The 22,672-nt window shown below is 44.4% G+C and overlaps 1 protein-coding gene across 2 annotated transcripts in view; it reads right to left on the minus strand.

Moving 5' to 3' along the window:
- Positions 1-22,672, minus strand: part of LOC146816450 (ATP-binding cassette sub-family C member 10-like) — a 351,699-nt gene that overhangs the window by 246,493 nt on the left and 82,534 nt on the right. For both annotated transcript variants that reach the window (XM_085610292.1, XM_085610293.1), the window contains exon 5: positions 4,062-4,218. In XM_085610292.1, the coding sequence (XP_085466418.1) occupies positions 4,062-4,218 (157 nt within the window). The remainder of the gene's footprint in view (positions 1-4,061; positions 4,219-22,672) is intronic.

Raw genomic sequence — 22,672 nt, forward strand, 5'->3', positions numbered from 1 at the left:
ACCAAATATTTATGCCCACCTTCGAGTGGAATGGGAATGACAAACCTTCTCCTGTACGATATGGCCACCCACCTCCTAGTGATGCACGATTGGTTTACCGGAGGATGGTCCGACCCGGCCTACCAATTGGAACTAGGGAGCCTGGGGTTCTCCCAGATCCAGGCAATGCTCTATGGCGCCCCAATACCTTCCACTTTCCCGGTAATGACTCACATGGCTCTCCGCACTGCAGTACACTCAATGGGATTCTAAACTCACACCAGGAGACACCCCTGTGGCATGGCACTTGGCTTAGGGAGGTGGCAGCGTTGGAGCGATTTCGGAGGTGGGAACTGATCGGGATCACATACCTGGGAAATGTATGGTTGGGAAGACACGCACCTTTCAATACTTGCAAAACCCTTATTCTTTACACTCAATTCTATAAATATCTGCAGTTCCGGCCCACCATTACCCTCCAGATTCCCGCAGACACTACACTTCCAGAATTTAGCCTGTTAAAAGCCAAAGTGCTCATGGGAAATCTAGGGGAGGGAGAGGTATCTCAGATCTGTCGCTCACTGGTTAATAACTCCCCATCCACCTTAGAATATCTGAGAAACCGGTCGGAGCAATGGCTAGGCCCTCTGGAGGAGGAGGACTGAAAGACAGCCTCATAACCCCTGAGTAATTACAGTCTTGGCCAGGCTTCACCTAATCCAAATATACTACCTCCACTGCGCTTACCCCATCCAACTGCACAGTGCTGGCTTTCTCCCAACTCCCAAATGCCCGCGATGTGCGGTAGAGCCCGTGGACTTTTACCATATGGTTTGGTCCTGTACTGCTCTCACTCAGTATTGGACAGCATTAGCAATGGAACTGAGAATCACACTAGGATGGGAGATCCCACTTAACCCCTTGGAAATTACCCTGGGAGTCATGGAGGAGTGTATGGTTCTCGCGCTGAAAAAGCATTTTAGGGACAGCCACCATGGTGGCCAAAAGGGACATAGCGGACACCTGAAAAGACTCTGGCCCCCCTACTATCTCTCGCTGGCGCAAGGGACTTAATTGGTTTGCCATGCAAAAAAAACCAGTATATGAGGGGAGAGGATGACCAGCCAAATACGATTGTGTGTGGGGCAAATGGATGGGACTGGCGAACTAAAGAGACCCCAGCCAAGCACAAGTGACCCTCAGAACTTAGGACGTGGTCACTCCAGATGAGTAAACACAGGGCAGTAACCGGGCAAGACTGAGACTGAATTGCATGCCAAAGTGTAATGAATTATCGTGCTGTTGTTTACAAAACAATTACATTGATTATCAAGAAAAAGAATTGCTGATAACACAACACACTGTGCTGTATGCGTCATTCATCATCATTGTATGCTTCCCTCATCATCATCGTATGTCTCTGTCTCCAAGGGACTGCCATTATTGTGAGACTTGAACTGCTGCACAAGATGCCCGTGGATTTAATCCAGACTTTAGGGACCAATCCCCCCACTCATGAGCATCTGTACGGTTGCATAATCCTACACTGAGGTTCCACAACAAGATAGCCACCATCTACAGGAATTTCGAGCCCCAACCCACCGACCTTCACAGCCTCCTCACTCCAACGAAAGCCTCCCCCGACCAGCAACTCACCGCATGGGAACAGCTCACCACACAGAACACCACAGCCATACTGAACTCCATCCACTCTGGAGCACCAAAGGCCCTTTCATCTACCGCCTCTTCAACCTAGGAAGTAAGGATTTTAGATGCCAACTCACCACCATCCTGAATGCATCCATCATAACAGCCACCTTTCCCAACACATGGAAAAATGAAGAAGTTAGATCTATCCATCAAGAAACCCTTTGCAGACCCGAGCGAATTTCAGAACTACCATCCCATCTTGCTGCTGCCTTTCCCTGCCAACGTCCTGGAGAAGGCCATCAAATATCAGCTCACCGAACACCTGGAGAGACACAAACTTATAGACGCCTATGCCGGCTTCTGCGCCAACCATAGCACCGAGACTACCCTGACCGCCACCACCAACGACATCCGCACCAACCTCTCCACAGCAAATCGGGATCCTGGGAGACGCACTCAGATGGATCGCATCATTCCTCATGGGATGAGCGCAAAGAATCCGCCTACCTCCCTTCACCTTGAAACCCAAGAGAACCATATGCGACCTCCCCCCAGGTTCATACCTCAGCCCCACCCTCTTCAACACATACATGATACCTCTAGCTGACATTGTCAGAACCCAGAATCTCAACATCATATCCTACGCCTACGATATCCAGCTCATCATCACGCTCTCAGCAGACCGCACCACCACTAAGACCAACTTCCACAACTGCATAAAGAATGTCGCCGACTGGATGAGGGCCAACTGTCTGTAGCTCAACACTGATAAGACTGAATTGCTGATCTTTGGCAAGCAAACTTCCCCCTGGAACGACACCTGATGGCCGGCTGAACTCAGACCCACTCCCAAACTGACAAACCATGCCCACAACCTCTGCATCAACCTGGACAGGAAATGTATCACGAAACAACAGATCAATGCGTCTCCTCTGCCTGTTTCCATGCTCTCTGCATACTGCGAAGAATCTTCAAATGGCTCCCCACTGGCACAAGAAAAACAGTCACGCACACGCCCAAATCACCAGCCGGCTGGAATACGGCAATGCACTGTACTCGGGAACCACCACCAAACTCATGAAAAGATTCCAGATGATACAGAACTCAGTGGCCCGACTTATCCTCAACATGCCCAAACAGACCCACGTCACCCCACCCCTTATCAATCAATCAGGGAATTGTGAAGCGCGCTACTTAACCGTAAGGGTCTCAAGTCACTGGGGAAAGTGGTGCAGCTTCGGTCAGTTGAAGAGCCAGGTCTTGAGGGTCTTCCTGAAGATGTGCAGAGTGGGGGCGCGTCTGATGTTGATCGGGAGCTCGTTCCTGGTCTTTGCCGTGATGTTCTAGAAGGCTCTTCCACCCGTTCTGGCTCTGCGGATGCATGGGGTCCCTTAGGAACCTCCAGTGGCTGCCCATCCAGAAAAGATGCCAATTCAAGAAATTGACACATGCCTCAAAGCCCTCAACAACCAAGAACCGGCATACATTAACTATCACCTGAACTTCCACCAGCCATCCAGAGACCTTCACTCTGCCTCCCTCGCACAGTTGCAGCGCATCCAACTTAGCCACAGTGGAGGCAGTTCCTTCTCATATTTTGCCACAAAGTCCTGGAACAGCCTCCACCTCTGAACATCACTGTCGCTGGCGGCATTCAGATAGGGACTCATGACCTGGCTTTTCGACTGAGCCCAGCAACACAGCCCCTGGATACCCTCATGGGCGATAAGCTGTGCTTTACAAATACTGATAGATTGATTGAATAATATCGACCTGTAACTATATCACTTTTAAAATATTGGCTACTATTACTTTGTCATGCTAAGTACATTAGTATTATTATTAGTTTCACACTGTCTGCATTATGCTAACAACTACTGCAATTACCGATTATACTTACCTTCCAATGTAGTGGTTAGGCCGATGTAAATAATGTGATACAAGAGTCATGCAATATAAAGCATGTAATATAGTGGAGGTAAACTATCCATACGTAATCCTAACATAAGTCTTAATATACAATTTCATAATGCTCTCCTACCATTTCTAGGCACGGTAAATGACTGTTATTGACCAACGTAGTGGTATTTAATTTACCAACCTTGGAAGGACGGAAGGCTTAGTTGACCTACCCGGGATTTTAACTCATGATCTGCAGATCACAGGAGATGGCAGAGCTGGGTGTTCAACTTACAGACAGAGCAATCTTTCCGGCATTCAATGGTCCACCTTGTAAATACATTTGAAGTCCTTTATGTAGATTTATAGTTTCTATATCAATTATAAAATACCAAATGCATTTTAATCCTGAGGTTATGCTAGCCCTAAGATTACTTAGCTTCATTCCTAAATATCTGGTGCCCTCCGACCCTCCCTGACTTCCCACTACAGTTTCACTTTTTTGATGTCCCTATTCATTGCTGGCCTCGTACCAGTGATGTAATAGGACTCCACGTCTTGATCTGGGACTTGGAGGAAACGCTCAATCCGATCCAGGGACACTTTGGCTTCCACAACTGAAGTCAACATCCATGGGAAAATGTTGAGTGGCATCATCAGCAAGTCAATGAGCGACAAGGTTGTAAAGACCTATGGTAAAAGTAGGATATTGTATTACATGTTTTTTTCAATGATTCTTATAGCCAGATCTTAATAATTGACAGTGTCAATGACAGGTAAGTGTTGGCATATTTAGAGATCAAGAAAACAAAGGCAGATCAAAAAGGAGACAAGACAAGTAGAGTACGAGTGTAGATAGCAGGGAAACATAGAGAGTGAAGATAAGACAGTAAAAGGAGGCTAGGCCATCAAATAACAATTATTGGACTTCTAAAAAGATGGATCCATACTACCCTTAGGAATCCACCTTCCAAAGGCTTCTTTTAGACAATGCACAAATTATAGAATTAAGCAAGTGACTGCACTAAGTAAAATTGTACTACTCTAATGTAAATCAGGCTACGCGAACTGTATACAGATGGCTAACAACACTACTACAGTGGGGGGTGGAGGGGTCCTTTGAAGAATGGACTTAGGGGATGATTTAGCCCTCGGTATCCTTTACTCTGCCCGTTAAGGTGGTGGAGGACATTAGGTTTGTCACCCTGGCAGACAGAGGACACCACAGTTTAAGTTCACTACCAGTACGATGATGATCTCTGCATTCACAAGAGCAGCTGCCATAGTAGCTAATATGAAGGCAATTAAAGTTTGGTACATGGCTGCTGTCTTCTAGTTGACCATGCATCAAACTTTTAGAAACAAATGCCCAAAGCAAGACTTAGTTTCTGAAAAGCTAACAACTTAGGGGACACATTAGGCCCCCTTATCCTTCGATATTCTAACTTTACCCTATTGGGAGACTTCAATCTCCACTTAGAGTGCAGGAAAGAACCTGGAGTGGGAAACCTTTTCGAAACATTAGGAACCCTCGGGCTCCAACACTTGGTCCTATATCCAACACACACCGCTGGACACACCCTTGATGGGGTATGTTCCAATCTCGCTACCCTGGCAGTTAAAACTCCCATTCCTCAAGTCTGGTCAGATCCAATGCTGATCCTATTTAGTATTAAAATACTCAGTATGAGTTACCTTCCTAACCAAAGCTCTACTCCAGCACCGTTCCGTAAATGGACTAAAATGATAGCAAATCCAGAGCTGCCCCAAAGGGCATTAGCATCTATACCCATTTTATCAGGGAGTACCTCGGATGACTCATCGTTTCAACACATGGATCACGACGGTTAGCGATAAATGTGCTCCCATGGTTCAAGCAACACACAAACAAATCCAAAAGATTTCAGCCCCCTGGTACACACAGACACTGGCAGACCACCATCTCCAGTGCAAGTAACTAGAGCGAAATTGGAGAAGAGCAAGCCTATTTTAAAGAGGCCCGCAAAAAATATCATCTATAAATTAAATTAGCAAAAAGGGATTACTTTTCCAAACAGATAACAGATGCGCAACAGGACCAGAAAACTATTTTTAAAATCATGAAATTCTTCACACATCAAACTCTAATTAACGATATCCCTCCCTCACAGGCCCTATGTGATCAGATCTCCTCTTTTTTTGAAGAAAGAAATTCACAACATTCAAAAACAATTCAGTCCATCGTTCCAGGCTTTCTATAATATCACCCTGGAACAGTCGCATCAAGCAATCTTTTCATGTAAATCTGGCTCTCCTTTCGACACGTGTCCACCTGCTGTGCTTCACGCTATTGTTCACATTGTCAATCCAGCAATTAACAATAAAATAAACTACTCACTTACTACAGCGACAGTTCCCACAGACTGAAAACTTGCCGTAGTCAACCACTCTATGAAAAAAACAGGTCACAGAGCCTTCCACTCTCTCCAACTTTTGTCCCATTTCACTATTGCCTATTCTGGGCAAAATTGTAGAAAGACTGGTCAATAGGACGCTTACAAATGTTTTGGAAGAGGGTAAGATACTGCACCCCCGTAAGTCAGGCTTTTGTCCCAAGCACTCCACTGAATCAGTGTTACTGGAAATTGCAAATATGCTAAAACTAACCCTAGATACAGGAAAGAATGGTGTACTGATTCTATTGGATCTATCAGCCGCATTCAACACTATTTTCACATGACACTCTTAGTTTGGATAAAACGCTGTGGCCTAAACCGACTCGCCTTAGCCTGGATTAAATCCTTTCTTACCAACCGTAGGCAAACGGTCGCCAGAGGACCCTATCTCTCAACTGAACAACATATCACCTCAGGCGGACCACAGGGATCCTCTCTTAGCCCATTACTGTTAAACATCTACATGGCTTCCCTCATTTTGTTGATATATTAATTTATTTTGAAACAACTTCATACGCTGATGATACACAATTGATCTTCGTCTTAGACAAAGATTCCACTGAATCAGAGCATAATTTCAAGTTATGCCTAACAGAGGTCAACCGGTGGATGAGACTTGGTCATCTCAAATGTAATACGGACAAGAAGGAGATCATGTTAATAGGCAAAGACCTTAGTTCCTTGTTGGGGGAGAGGGGAGGGGGGAACTTGCTTGTATATATGCTGTACTGATATTAGATAGCAGTGTGACCGTTATAGCCGAACATTTGCGAATGGGTCCAAGCAAGGGTAACAACAGATGCAGTTGCTCGGTCGTGTTCTATTTTTTATTGCACATTGACACCCTGAAAAGGGTTATGCTGTATGACATGTAAAAGGCAATAAAATGTGTTTACATATGTTAATAGGCAATGACAACTCTTTCAACCTGGTCCTATGTGGCCCGTAGATGCCCCCGCTCCTCCAAACATTGTAGAAGTGGTAAAAACCCTTGGCGTACAATTCAATGCATTTCTCTCCTTTCGGCCACAGGCCCTTGCAGTGGCAGGAATGTGTTTTAGCTTAATGAAATCTCTCAAAAAGGAAGACAGTAGCGATAGCACTTACTTTGTCAAGATTAGACTACTGTAATAGCTTGTTTGCAGGTGCCAACAAACAAGTGATTCGAAAGCTACAGACAGTACAACATGTAGCCGCCTATTTGGAATTGAAATTGCCCCACCGCTCTTTGGCCTCTGCAGCTCTTAATACTCTGCATTGGCTGCCCATTCAGAAAAAGAATACTATTCAAGATTCTCTTAATTACGTTCCGAGCCTTAGAGCATCTGGGCCAAAATATCTAACCGCTAGGTTTACTCCGTATATCATTGCCCGGACACTCAGATCCTCCTCAACAAGCCTGCTTAAACCCACTGTTTTCAGGTACAAAACTAAAGGGGGCAAATCCCTGGCAGCGCTTGGGATCAGAGCATGGAACATCTCTTTAGGAAATTATTGAAAACTTTGATTTTTACAGCCCCCTAATGCCCTGTGCTCTTCACTTTTCTAAAAATGTTACTCAGTTCATGCTTGCTTGAACTGGATGCTCTTTCCGGAGTGATATCTGCATTCTATAAATATAAATACAAACAACTAATAGCCGCAATCTTTTTCTTTCTGTTTGTGACTGCCAGGACGGACAAAAAAGGTTCATGAAACCATCTGCTCTTAATAGGGTAGGCAGTCTGATGCCCCTACTCTGTCAAGCCATCAGAGTAAGCCAGTGGGGGCACAGCTGTCAAAAAACTGGTGGTCCCACCGATTCAAAATAGAGCTGGTGGACTGACATTTGGTAGACAAGATACTTCACATTTTATGAAGGAGTATCCTGTCAGCCAAACTTCAAAGAGGCCCTTAAGTTCAAAGATATTAGGTGAATTTCTAACATTCGGTTCTAGATTAGGCGGTGCCAACTCTAAGCAATGACCATAATGTAGAATATTATTAATTATTCACATTTTATGAAACTTTTCCTTTTTGCATGGAATACCAAATTCAATTGTTCTAAGTTACAATACATGCCATAATAATATGTGTTTCTGGGGTCATCTATATTTTGAGCAATTGTGTTAGACTTGGCACCTTTTGGCATGTTTCCCCTGAGTTTTTGATGTCTGACCTGCCGGTTTTGACTCTGTTTTTGATGGCTTAGTGTCTCTGTGCACTTTCTCACTGCTGATCAGTGTTAAAGTGCAAGTGCTCCAGTTAAATAGTGTTATGGATTGGTGTTTCCATGATTGGCATATTTGATTTACATGTCAGCCCCTAGTAAAGTGTACTGAGTATGCCAGGTCCTGTAAATCAAATGCTGTTAGTGGGCTGCAGCACTGGATTGTGCCACCCACACAAACAGCCTATAATGTAACTCTGGCCTGCCATTGCAGAGTCTGTGTGTAGTCTTCCCTTACCTTCCCTTTTCTTACATGTCAGTCACCCCTAAGTAGGCCCAAGGTACCCCTGTGGGAAGGGTGCTGTGCATTTGAAAGGTAGGACATGCCCTGGCGTGTGTGGCATGTCCTGATAGTGAATTACTGCCAATTTCGTTTTTCACTATTGCAAGGCTGCCTGTTCCCATAGTACAGAATGGGGAGTTTGTTTATAACATCTTATAAACACAACTGGCCCTAGGAACCAGGTAGAAAAATAAAGTTTAGTATGCCTGAACTCAGAATTTGAAGATGCATCTTTTAGTGAAGGTGATTTTAACATTCTGTGTTTGAAAATACCATTTTTAGAAAGTAGGTAATTTCTTGCTCAGCCATCCAGCAGGCCTCTGCTGGGTTGTGGATTGACTGTCTGGGTTTTGGATGACAGGGACTGGGGAGGACCAGTGGCTCCAGAGAGTCTAGGTGGGTCAGGAAAGGGCTGAATAGGCCTGGGCTGCATTTAGAGTAGGGGAGGAGATTTCCTTTCACCTGAATGGGCCTGGTCTGCCTCTGACAATGCTGTCTCCACCTCCTGCCAGGAAGCTACACCAGGGAGGACAGAACTGGTTCTGGCTGGGCACAGACACTCTCTGCCTGAGCGGACACATGATTTTGGGCTATAAAAAGTGGGGCCCAAACCCCTGAACTTTAGAACTCTTTTGGACCAAGACGACTGCCAAGAAGAAGAGATGGAGAAGCAGTGAAGAGGAACTACCACTTTGCTGAGTTGGCCTGCAGTGGTTGCTTCTGTCTTAGGCAGTGTTAGAACTGGACTGGACTTTCTGCAATCTATTCTTGTGAGTTTCTCCAAGGGCTTGAGGTAGAGCTTGCCTCCCTGTTCAAGAAGTCTCAGGAACAGCAAAGACTTCAAGTTCTTCTGCCCTCAGCACTGGGAATGGTGTGTTTTGTGCTGCAACAGAAGAAAATGCAACCCGACGCCACTTTCGACGCCACTGCTGACTGTGTCCTGAAGGCACCGCAGAGGGCACCGCCGCAACCCGACCCTGGTCTCACCGACGCCTGCTGACACCACCACCGAACCGCTGCTTGCAGCGCGACCTGTGGGCACTGCACTCCGCATCGCTTTGCTTCACAACGCCGCCTTGGTATCCCCGACGACACCGCTCCATGCCGAAATCGACACAGCTGCTTGCACTGTGGTTTGAGGGCACTGCTTGTAAAGGTACACGATGCACCGCCCTCATCCCACACCGCAGCCCTGGCATACTGACTCCGGCGCCATCGACTCCAGTTCGCGGCTGTCTGCACCGTGACCTGCCAGCACCGCGATGAGGACCGCATCACTTCGCACCGCGACCCTGGGCTCACCGACGACGCTATCTGATGCCGCCACTGAACCGCTGCTCGCACCGCGGCCTAAGGGCATCACACTTTGCACCGTTGCACTTTGCACCACAGCACCCGACGCCTACCAAACCCTGCTCTCCTGACTTCAACTGCGTGGAGTTGGATCTGCACCGCTTGTGACTTCAAGGGCCCGACAATGCCTGCACCAATCCCCCGGAACCGACACTTGCAGGTGCCGTGCTTTTGGAAGCTCAACAAGAGGTCACCGACTTCCTGCATTTGTAAAGGTACTGTTTTGCGGGTCTTCCCAACACGTAGCTGGCCCGCGACGCTGCGGTCAGCCAGAACTGTTTGGATTTGTTTGTTCACGATGGCGTGATAGCCCCAGAGGGAGCTATCGACTTCAAGGTACTGTTTTTCAAGGTTATTTTGATAACTGAAGATTTCTAAGTACTGTATTGTGGATTTTTATCGTTTTTAGTCTTGTCTTACGTATATAAAAATATTGGATATTTTTCTAAACTGGTGTGGTGTCCTTTTGCAGTGCTTACACTGTATTACTGTTGGTTATGTGCAAATGCTTTACACACTGCCTCTAAGATAAGCCTGACTGCTCGTGCCAGGCTACCAAGGGGGTGAGCAGGGGTTATTTTAGGAGTGTAACTCTCTTATCCTGACTAGAAGGAAGGGTCTCTACTAGGACAAGGTGCAAACCTTTGCCAACCCATTTCTAACAAATAATGATACATACACAATACAATTCAAGCCCAGCTGTCCTCCCCATTGAGGTTTTGTCATGGATCAGTTACGCTGTAGTTCTGAGAAAATGAGAAAGAAAATGTCTAGCCTGATTTGAGAACAAGTAAGAATCATTTACTTTAACTTACTCAACTCCCAATCCCCACCCCCACGGCATGGAGCACCTCATATAGCGCATTTACAATACCCATTCTCCTCCTACGACAGGCCACATGTTCAGTCCCATACGGACTGACCATATGTCTTGTCCTATTGCCCTCAAACTGATTCAGAGTCAGACAAATGTAAAGTTTGGATCCTGGGAGGAATGTTTCATTTACTGGACATGTGTGTCAGGTATCTTAATGCTGGGAACTAAATTTGATCAAATTTAGTATTAGAACACTAAGTGTTATGTGTTAGATTTCTACTGCTAAAGGGTGCAAAAGACAATTCATCCAGAGTACATCTGACAGTGCCTTCTATTTCTTTTAGTACAGCATGATGAGTTGCTTGCCTGCCCCTAGTAGATGGTATCTTATAGTGCTATTTGTTTGCCCTCCACTCTCACTCACGTCCTCCAGCTGTAATTAAATTACAGTCTGATTTGTAGGTGTTGTTACACCCTAATTACATCAATGTGACTAAGGATTTTCTTTCAGAATGTTTTGATTGTCTTGCACTTCCACCAGATGTGGATATATGTGCCCATGTATTATCCACACCTCTAGAAAATATCCGATTTTGCTGTATACATTTGTTTTAATCTACTCGTGGTTTTGCACCATCTCATTAGTAACTTATATTCAGCTATCTAGTGCTGAATGCTCCTAATGCTTTTATATTTGTTGCACCTTAATCTTTCCCACCCTGCAGTGGTAAAGTCTCTTCCCATTTTCAGTTCTCATTTACTTTGGTAGCCCCATCTTTTTGGTGGAACTATATTAGTTTGAGATCAGAACGTTATGTCCTAGCATATATGGTTAGGAACTTCTCAAAAGGCCTCAGAGGTCTGGTGGGGATCTCTCTAACTTGTGAGTGCATTACACAGTCTCCAATCTGTACGTTTTGCATTCTATCTGTTTCGGTCAGCTGAAAATATGTCTTGCATTCTAAGAAGAACTTCACTTGTCCCTTTTTAAACATATCCTTAATCATTAATCATTCTCCATTTCCCAGTTACTAAAGCTCACTCCATCCATCCCGGCTGAGAATGGAGTATTAAGGTGGACATACCACTCTTGATTTCCCTTTTGTACATATCAAAGGGGGGGTGAGGGGTGGGGAGTCTGAGTGATTTCTGAAATATATAGATTTTGCAGCCTTACCCCCTTCCCTTTTCAAGCCATGACATTTCCCGCAAGGGCCCATTAATTGAATAGCTACCTTTTTTCAGACTTTCTAGAGTACCATCTGTTGGAAAGTAGGATCTGCTTCTTATGGTTACCCCCACTTTTTGCTTGATGTGATGCTGTTTTTGACTAGTCTGACTTGGATCCTGCTAATCAGAACCCCAGTCTATCTTCTTTCTCACTAAACTGTTGTTCTATGTACTTAGGTACCCCCCAGATTGGACACTAGGGTACCCTTGTCAGTCCCTAGTATATGGTACCCATGTACCAAGGGAATAGATACCCCAGAGGTCTCCCATGGGCTGCAGCATGTATTATGCCACCCATGAGAGACCATTCAAAATGGAACTACAGGCCTGCCATTGCAGCCTGTGTAGGTTGGTGCATGCACCACTTACTTAAGATATAGGTTTACTATAGCTAAGGGTCACTGCACTTAAAACCTATATTTCACCCCTACAACAGGTCTTTACAATCCTGAGGGCAGGGTGCTTGGCTCTAAGTGAGAGGTTGCCCCTGCATGAGAACTGAAACCACTGCACTTCTACTGTCTGGGTCCTCTGGACTTTGCTGGACTTCGTTTGGGCCTCACTTTGTCTCCCTTTCAGTCTGCAGCATCGTCTGTGCTTCATACAGGAACCTTCCAAGGTCTGTGAAGCTTCAAGGACAACCGAAGTAATCTCCCTTGGAGTGAAGGAGTCACTCCCCTACATTCGTAGGCACCTCAACACTGCTGACCAGTATGCTGATCCCGAGCTCCTGTGGACTTCGAAGAGTTCAACAACACAGGTGGTGGTTATATACATCTCCCGAGGCCTGAGCTGCCCTCTCACTAAGTTTGAGGACAGAATCCCTCGTGGGGGCTGCATTAACTGAACCCCTGTGCACTGCGTACTTTTGCAAGTGCATATGCTTGTTGTCAACTTTGCGACAAGTGCTTTGGGCTCCTATTAGCCTCAACCTCGGGCAACTTCTTCCACCAAGATCTTCAGCCACATCACCTCGTGGGCACCGTGGCCTACTCCTTTTGGTGAGCTGCTCAAGGTCCTCTCGCGATCCCTGTGCCTGTGGGTTCAACTGAGGGTCATCTTTGTTTTCATTGGACTGCCCTGATTGCTCGGGGCCTGCCCTGACTCCCCTGCTTGTGGTGAGTCTCCTGGACCTTGCTGGTCCCAACCATGCACATTTTTGACTTCCTGCGTGGGTTGCATTTGCCATGGCTTGTTGGTGCTCCCGCCGGACACCGACCCCTCAGCAGTCAACATCCTTCGTGGGACAACTTGTATCCGGGTCCTGGTCTTCCTCAGCATCGCCTGGTCCTCGTAGCTGCAGAGTCAAGATTACCGTCATCTATCCTGAACCATCCGACATGAGAGGGCATTCGTCTTCTAAGTCTCCTGGTCACTCCCGAGTGACATAGACCCTGTCCCCTCTGCTTTCGGGTACCTCTCTTCAAGAATCCACGTTTGGATTCCCATGGAGACTTTCTCCTCTTCCAGCAGCGTCACTTTCCTTAAGTCCTCCATTGGGTTCAACGGCGGTTTCTACACTACTTCACACCTATGCACCCGGCTTCCCTGGGATAGGTAACTTGGGTACCTCAGTATCCACTGGTGGGGTGGCTCTGCAATCTTTTGTCTTCCAAGGGGTTTCTTCAGGGTCCACTGGTAAGGGTCCCTATTCTTTAAAAATTGAACCGCGACTTGCACATAGACTTGTACGGAGCACGCGGTCATGTTCAAACACTGCACACGCTCTCCGTGGGGCCATCACCTATTTACCTTGGGTGGTTCTGTGGGTCCCCAGCAATTCTACGTCCTCTTGGCACTGTCCTGACTCGAGTTGTGGTTCTTATACCACTGTCTTAGTATATGGTTCGGTCCCCCCCTGGGGCTTACTGTGTATTAGTGCTATTTACTGTGATTTCTTTGCTAAGGTATTGTGTGCTTGGTGTCTATCTCCGTGTGAGAGATACTGTAACGTAGAAGATAGTGTTATTTAATAAATACATATTTTTATAAATACTTTGTGTGGTTCTCTTTCATTTAATCTATACTATAAGATTACATTCTAGTAAAACAAGCTGCTTTACACTCCTTCAAGACTTAGCCTGAAGGCTGCTCTTCACAGCTACCACTTGGATAGCTTTATAAGGTAGTCTGAGACCTCTTAAATCATCATAAGTGTTGTCTGGGCTGGTGCAAGGTGCCCACGTATATTAGCTGACATCATATATCAGGCCAGATTCTCACACCATCCTACTAATATGCTGAGCAGCGTGGTGTAATAATACTGAACTATATTCAGGCAGTCCACCTCTCTGTTGTGAAGCCATTAGTATATTTTTATTAAGTTTTGCTCAATCTTCCATCCACATACATTTTATCATGTGCTTTTGTAGTGCACCAAGCTCTGAAAGCTTTATATAAGTCAGTAATGTGTGAAAAAGGTAAAGTAAGCTTGGCATTTTCACTAAGTTGACCCATGCCCAGTCAAGAGATGTATTGCCCCTCCCATTAAGCTAGATCTACTAAGATTTGGGCTTTGAGGTTTGGTCAATCAAGTCAAGTCAAAAAGTGCTTTATTCGAGTGTTACTCATAAAAGCAAACATACAAACATATAATAAAAAACAATTAAATCTGAGATGTCATATTGACATACGCACATTTCTAAAAAGAATACAAATTATTTTCAAAAAAGAAATATACATAATCACAGGAATAAAATTAATTAATATTGATAATGCAATTAAGTACAGTTTATAAAATCTTTGTACTAATAAAAGAACCATTTAGAATTTCATTTCACAGGTGTAAAGTTCATTGATGTTGATGATACAATTAAGTATAATTTGTAAAGTCTTTGTACTAAAAAGAATCGTTTAAAATTTTTTCCAGATGACACGATAAATTACACTAAACAGAGAATAGACAGTACTCTAGCAGTCTCTGGGCGTCTAGGCAGAGAGTAGTCACCGGACTAGCAATCTCTGCCTGATTATCCATGCCCACCCCAGATACTTAGCGGTGGCAATTATAATCCAAGTTAAAGTAGTCGATCTAACTATGCGCAAAGCCACCATACTACTTTTAGTACCCAGGTTCCTACACATAGGTGCCAACCAAACACGCCTTGGAGTAGAGTATGGTTTGCAGGAGAACAAAAAATGTCCAAGTGTTTCATTACCTTCCCCACAAGCTGGGCATGTAGCAGGGCCTCCTTCCCTCCACTTAGATGTTAGGTAACGAAGAGGAAGAGAGCCCGCCCTTAGTTGAAAAAGCAGTTTCCTATCCAAAGGTTTGGATATATAATCCCAATACAGTTCATACATGGGGTACAGTTTAACCTCAAGAAAACTAGCAGTCATAGACCCACAGTTGTTACTGAGCAAACTTTTGTTAGCAACATTTTCCCAAAAAATATTTTTTAGGGTTGTCTTATTAGGAAATGATGCCCCAGCTGGGTCGGACCATAGTGCATTCAGGCCTAGTTCAGATAGTGCTAGTTTTAATAATTTGAACCATCTAATTCTATTAAAGCAATCTGCTTTAATAACGTCAGTGAACCCGGCCGCATAGTGAGTGAGCTCAGGTGTGGTCCATAACCTACGCCAATATAAAATTGGTCGTAGTTTGCCCATTTCCGAGATTTCTTTCCTACCAAGCTCGTATCTCAGAGGCAATAACGGACTACTCTGTGGAGTACCCGTTAGTTTCCTAAAAAATTTGTTCTCTGAGGTTTGTAACTCCTGTAGGTTATCATGCCCCCATAACTCAGCCCCATATAATGCTGACCCAATTGCTTTTGCCTCATATATGATCAGGGGTGGTTTGATCGGTTTAGTCAATGATTTCCTATGCTCCTTTATAATGGTTCCAGCTAATTGCTTATGCCTTAAAATTGCAATATTTAAATGCTGGTTCCACCTATTATCATTAGAAATAAGGATCCCCAGGTATGTAAATGATGATACAACCTCAAGAGTGCGTCCACTCATGGTAATGTTAGGTTTAAAATTTCGATACGGATTAAAAACCATGAGTTTTGTTTTAGACGCGTTCACCTCCAGTCCGTGATCCCCACAAAACTTATCGAAAATGTCCAATGCTTTTTGCAGTCCACTTGGAGTTTTAGATAAAATTAACGTGTCATCGGCGAACATTAAAATCGGAACTTTTACACCTGCAAGAGAGGGAGCATCCACTGCCTGTGATTGAATGCGGGGGACAATGCCATTAATAAAAAGGGTGAACAAAGTTGGTGCCATTGAGCACCCTTGCCGAACCCCACGCTCAACAGGAAATTCGGCTGTGTCTTTACCGTATCCACCCCATTGAATTTTAGCATAGGTGCCTTCATGTAATCTCATGATCATAGTCAACAAGACTCCTGGGACCCCTAAGGCCACAAGTACTTCCCACAGTTTCGCCCTTGGTACCAGGTCGAAGGCAGCCCGCAAATCGACAAAAGCCGCATAAAGACTGCCCCCACCTAGCACCACAGTCCTCCACTGGATCAGCTGGAACCGAAAAACTTGGTCCACAGTACTAGTGGCCTTACGAAACCCAGCCTGAAAAGGAGATAGAATATTAAATTCTTCCGCCCAATCGAGCAATCGATTAACAATCACTCGCCCAACGATTTTTTGCACTGTATCGATTAGGCTAATCGGACGGTAATTACAAGGCTGGGAACGATCACCCTTTTTGTACACAGGGATAATAACAGCACCCCGCCATGATACCGGGATAGCTGCACCCCTAGCTATGTGGTTTATTAACAAGTGAATATATTTACACCACCTTCCAGTGTCGTTTAAGAAAACGTCCGCTGGAACTCCATCAATGCCAGGAGCACGTCCACTATGTACAGTTTTGAGGGCCAACAGAATTTCACCCTTCGTGAAGACATTGTCCTCAGAAGTTGTATAGATAGGGCTGATGTTATTTACAATCTGATCCCTGGTAGCATACTGATCACTAAAAAAGTTTATCCAGGCGTCCTGCGGGACATTATTATTACAAGCCTCTTCAGACCTTTCTTGCCCCCATTTGACAATATGCCAAAATAATCTAGAATCTTTTCGATCACTAGCACACTTCAACTTATCCCAATGGGCTTCGTCCCAATCTTTTTTTGCTTTGGCAATACAAATTTTGTATGACTTTCTGGCAGAGCGGATGGCCCCCAGGTTTTTGTTCTTAATTGCAACTCCCAAAGAAATTCGTGCCACCTTGCAAGCATGGTTATACCATTTAGCTGCTCTATGAACACGGGTCACCTTAGAGTTTACTGGTTTCAGAAAGTAGCTTTTAATTTCTTGGAAAAGAGACTCGTGTACTTCAATAGTGTTGACTTGACCTGAAGTGATCCCTGCTTCACCGTCTAGGGCCGTAATGGCCTTATCGGTCGCAACTCCTATATTTTCTATAGCTTGCTGGTCCGTCCTAACACTTGTCCATCTTAGCCTACGCATATCATTTGTTGGTACAATAAGCGGGGGTAGGCAATCATCCAGAGGAATAGAAGCATTGGATTCAGACAGCCACCATTTATGAGTAACACATAGCGGATTATGGTCACTCTCTGGCATTTCTGTTACAACCATATCTCTAACAGTTGGCCAAAGGGAAAAGCTACAAATAATATAGTCGATACGACTTTTGCTTCTCCCATTGTTAAAGGTCATAGCTGGTACTCTATCTGACTTTGTCCTTCCATTCAAAGCTCTTAACCCTTGTTCAAGGCACATTGCATTCAAACCCAGAATATCCTCTGTCCAACGAGTTACTGGGATAGTATCTAGTAAGGGGATGTCCCATTGTTTGTCTTCCTCTGCACCTAAAAAGGCTTCGCCTGTGTCTAGAGGTTCAAACGTACGGTTTAAATCCCCTGCAATTATTATGTTTTTCCCACCAGAATGTGTCTCAAGGAGATTATACAGGGTAAGAAGAACCTCAGATTTTCCTACATTTCCACCTCTGGCATAAATGTTATAAATATCGATGGATAAGGATAAATTACTCGTGAGTCTAATGAGCTGAATATCTTTTTGACCAGTCTCCACATTTTTTACAACAACCTTTAAAGATTGTTTGACCCATATAGTAAGGCCCCCCATCGGACGCCCTTTAGGGCCCTTAGAAGCTGGTACATAAAAATTTAGGTACCCCAAAGCAAAAGCGGGGTCACAAGCCCATGTTTCCTGAAAAATACAAACGTCAAAATTGCTAACAAACCTAAACCAATCACCACAATCCAGCTTTGAACATAGCCCAGCCACATTCCAGGATAATAAGTTCCCAATATCATGTGCCATTACAGGTTTGGGGCTAGAGACAAGCCCATTCATCACGGTATCGTTTAAACCATTGTATTTTACATTTTCAGTAATTAAACCAGCTATGGCCTCCATGTTAACGATCTCAGGACGAGTACCTACTCGTTGACCTAGCTCATCAATACAGTGTGACTCAGATGAATGGTGGGATGGTTGTCAATCACAAGCATCCAGGTTTGACAGGGCAGAAAACCTATTTTCCACACATAGACCCCATTCGCGAAATCCAGCATCATTACTACTCCTATTGGTCACAACATTCCATTTAGTTCTTAGAATACTAGGATTCGTACCTCTTCTTTTCCGAGGATAAAAAAAGTCCAGGGTCAGTGGTACAATTGAAGTTGACCTTCGCTGTGGAGGCAAGATGTTAGGCAAGATGTTTGATAAAACCTCGGGGTCAGTGAAGGTAAGAATAACACAATCCCCTCTGAACCTCTTAACGCTGTTACCAATCCACTCAACCCTTCTGGCATTAACAAGTTCCACAGATAATTGTTGCTTCCCCCAAGGTGATATTACCATGTTGTTAGTAAGCGACGATAAAGATTTATTTAATAAAGAAGGGGCAGATTCGACCTCCCCAGAAGCCAAAGGGGGGACATTTGAAAGGACAAGAACTAATGGCGAGGCTTCAACTACAAGCTCGAAAGACCCTTTCCCCATGTTAGAATTATTAGTGGCAGAGACAGGGGGTGTATCTACAAGGGCACCACTAGGTACATTAGACAGTGGTACAGGATTAGAGACAGATCCACTATTCTCAACAAGTGTTGTTTTACTCATTACTGGCTCTACCCTAGATACATCAACTTCAGTAATATTTCCTGTCTTCACCAAAGTTTTCTCTAGTAAACCACCTAGTCTATTGACCTCGGCGGTTAATTTATCAATTTTACTAACCAGGGGTTTAACTATACCTTTAATTTTTGTGTCCATCATGCTCCATAGTTTAGTAAATTGAGCGTTAGAAAGGGTAACGTGAGCTTCACTGAGCAGATCAACCTCCTCCTCCTCGTCCTCTGATATTTTCCTCGAAGGGGTTGCAATTTTGTTTCTGCCAGATCTTAGACCCCCTCGTTTTGGGATAACCTTGCTTTTACCCCTATTAACCCTCGGAGCTGGAACACGGGTAGTAGAAAAAGGGGACTCGATGTTGGTGGATGTCACTGACACCCCTTCGCTATCACTGTTGGCTTCAGTAAGAACAACTACGCCACTAGGCAAAATGGGGTTTGTATCGTAAAGAGGGTCATGAGCCACACAAGATGTACTACTATTGTGTAAAGCCGAGGAATCCCCATACTCTTTATCGGCCATATGGGATTGGTTAGATGAATCTAATCCCAGTGAGGATCTCCTGTCGCTGTTAATTTTAGCCACAACTTGGATAAGATAATTATCTATAGTATTATTAGCTGGGGTTTGTTTTTTTCCAGGCATGAGTAAGGTCAATAAGGTGGCTAAGGTAATCAATACACTTGGAGCACAAGATTCAAATAGATGTTATAATTACCCTGATTAGACCAAACTGCTCGTATGTACAAGAATAGTACAAATAGATTTTCAGGCAGGGTCCCTGGCCCAACCCAACCTAGTCCAACCTCGGACGGCCTCAGACGGTCCCGCCCTTGTCCCGGGCTTCTCCCGGCGCAGTCCCGCGTGCGGTCCCCGCGTGGCGGTGACACAGTTTGATTTTAAAGGGCTCCAAGCGCGAAACTGCGGTGGGCGGGTTCCTGTTCCGCTTCCTGTTCCAGCGCTGAGGATGCTGGGAAGCGTAGTTCCCCTCCGCACAGCGGCCGCGTTTGTATTGCGGCGGCGGGGGGGAAACAGACAGCGTGCGCGGGCCAAGAATCAGGGAGAAATCCAGGTATGGTGTAGCCTCCAGCAGTGGTGTCAATCCTTTAGAAGAATGGTCAATCAGCTTTAGCCCTACTCTTTACCAAGCTAGTAAAATTTAGCCCCAGATATTTTATGAATGATATCACCCATTTCAAAGGGTTTGCGGTCTTTCAGGTCTGAAATATTTTGAATCTATGATTTATCTTTATTAATTGTATATAATGAAACCATTCTGAAGCCCCCCAGATATTTTACAAGTTCAGGCAGTGTGTTTTCAGTTTCTGTTAGGGTGAGAAACATGTCAAAAGTGAATCATTTGATTTGAGCTCTCCTTCTCCAGAGTGTTCCCTTCTAATAATTTTGTTAGCTTGTGTTAGAGTCATTTATAGTTCACTACAAGAATTAAAAAAGAAAGGCACCAAGGGACAGCCCTGTCTTGTCTCTCTTTGAAGTTGAATGTTGTTAGTGCGTAGTCCACTATTATTTATCCTGGATTCTGGATTTTTATAGTTAGCCAATATTAAATATTCCAGAACTGGTCCTTCCCTATTATTCCAAGCATTGCCAACAAATTCTCAGCTCACCCTATTAAATGCTTTTTCTGCATCAAACATAATGGAGGAGCTGGGATTCCTTTCCTTTTAGTTTTTGAAACCAAATGGGCCACCTTCTTGATGCTGTCGGAGCCCTCCCTCCCCAAGGAAAAAAACCACCATTTCCAGTTCCATTAATATTGGCAGTACCTTGCTTAACGTTCTGTAAGGATCTCAGTGACAATCTGAATATCTGCATTAAGCAGTTATATTGGCCTATAAAATTACATTCTTCTGCTGACTTTCCTGGTTTAGGAATCACGCCTTCCTCAGTCTCTTTTATGATCAGTGTAATACCTGAGTCTTCTTCAAAGGAGTTAAACAGCGTTGTGACTGGGCCAGAAGGAGGGATGAAAAGTCTATATAGAAGACCACTGAAAGCTTGTCAGGACCTCAGACCAGTGTGGTACATGGATTTGATGGCCTGTAATATCTTGTGCATTCATGGGTTTATCTAATTCCTCTCTCTATTCTATAGGGAACTTTGGGAGCTGAATCTACTTGAGAAAGGCTGATATGCCTTCACTGTTATCCTATTCTGTATAGAAGTTTTACATTTGGTCCCCCTTCTTGGCTTCAGTTAGACTTCAAGGCCTCCTAGGGATCTCTAATTAGCAACATTGTTTCTCTCTCTCTCTCTCAATCTTTGGGCTAGGAGCTTTAGTGCCTTGTTTCCCCTTTGGTAGAGCAATTGCTTCAATCGTAAAAAAAATCCTACCTTGTTGCCCTTTAATACCCTCAACTGCCCCTGAAGAAGTACAATTTCTCTCCCTCTGGCTTTAGTAGGTTCTTGTTTATGCTTGTGATTTGCTTTTTCCAACTCTGGTGGCAGCTTGGCTTATGCATGCCCATTCGATCCTAATGGGGACACATTTAATTAGGTTGTCTTCTTTCATTCCTACAAATTTCTAATTCTAGATCCTCACATTTTGACAGGATCCATTAGGTCTGAGTTTGCAGGTGGTAATGATGGTGAAGACGACCTGCTCGGTTTCCGCATTGTTTTGTGCCTGTGCTTTGGCCTGTTCCAGTCTTTGAACCATTTTTGAAGATCTGTTTTGATTTAAGCCTCTTCCTTTCCAATATGAGCTCCCAGCTTCACCAAGCAATCCTGATCTGTTATCTGTAGGTCAAGCTTCATTTCTGCAAAGCAGGTCAACTCAATGTGCCACATTAGAGACTCTTGAGTGGCATGTATATTGTCAGACTTTCGCTGTGAGCTCGGAGCTTAGTGGATTTTTTGGGTGTAGTCTTTGAAGGGTACAAGGATTGGGGAGGAAGAAGGATTCTTTGCACACTGAACCTGGAAAGGATGTGTGCCAGTTTAAGGACTCCACATTAAGGCGGTGAATAAACCGCTCTTGCCACTTTAGTCCCATTCAAATCATAGCTGGAGCAGAACTTGGCTAGGGAAGTAAACCCACTAATGATAGTGATGGAGGCTAAAAAGCAGCCAAGACTAGGTGGACCTTACCTGAAGAATGCTCTGATGTTGATGGCAAATTTGGGTACTATAAAAGCTTCAGTATCTTTGGAAGGCAGATGCAGATCAGTTGAGTGGTTCACTGTACAGGAGTGGAGGCAAGCACTAGACAAGTATTGTATTCTCAAGCAAAAAATGTGGCTTATGTAAGCATAGGTCTCTTCAGGAGAGGAAGTGTAAAGCAGGCAAATGACAGCAAGTACAGGCCAAATTGTTTGTGAACTTGATACACAAGTTGAATTATATCACTTTGCACAAGCAGGGCGTAGCATTTTTTTACCTAATTCAAACAACTATCTAGAGATCAGGCAGATACAGGCCAGTTTTTGCAAGTGAGTATGTATAAAACCTTTTTTAAGACAGTATGAAATAGACAAGAAGTGGGCCATGCACCTCTTTATTTGTAGAAATCAGCGTGGATTGCCCGCTGTCATTAACCTGTGGTTATGAAGCTATTAAAGATTGTCTGTGCATTTTTACTAAATGTTCAGAGCTAGCGTACCTGCATTCTGGCCCTGCTTCAGCTCTCCTCTCTTACCACATTGTCAGTATCAAGCCCTGAACAATATCCTGTATGGCCCTGAACA

The sequence above is a fragment of the Triturus cristatus genome, chromosome 6 (genome assembly GCF_964204655.1).
Source record: "Triturus cristatus chromosome 6, aTriCri1.1, whole genome shotgun sequence".
Lineage (NCBI taxonomy): Eukaryota > Metazoa > Chordata > Amphibia > Caudata > Salamandridae > Triturus > Triturus cristatus.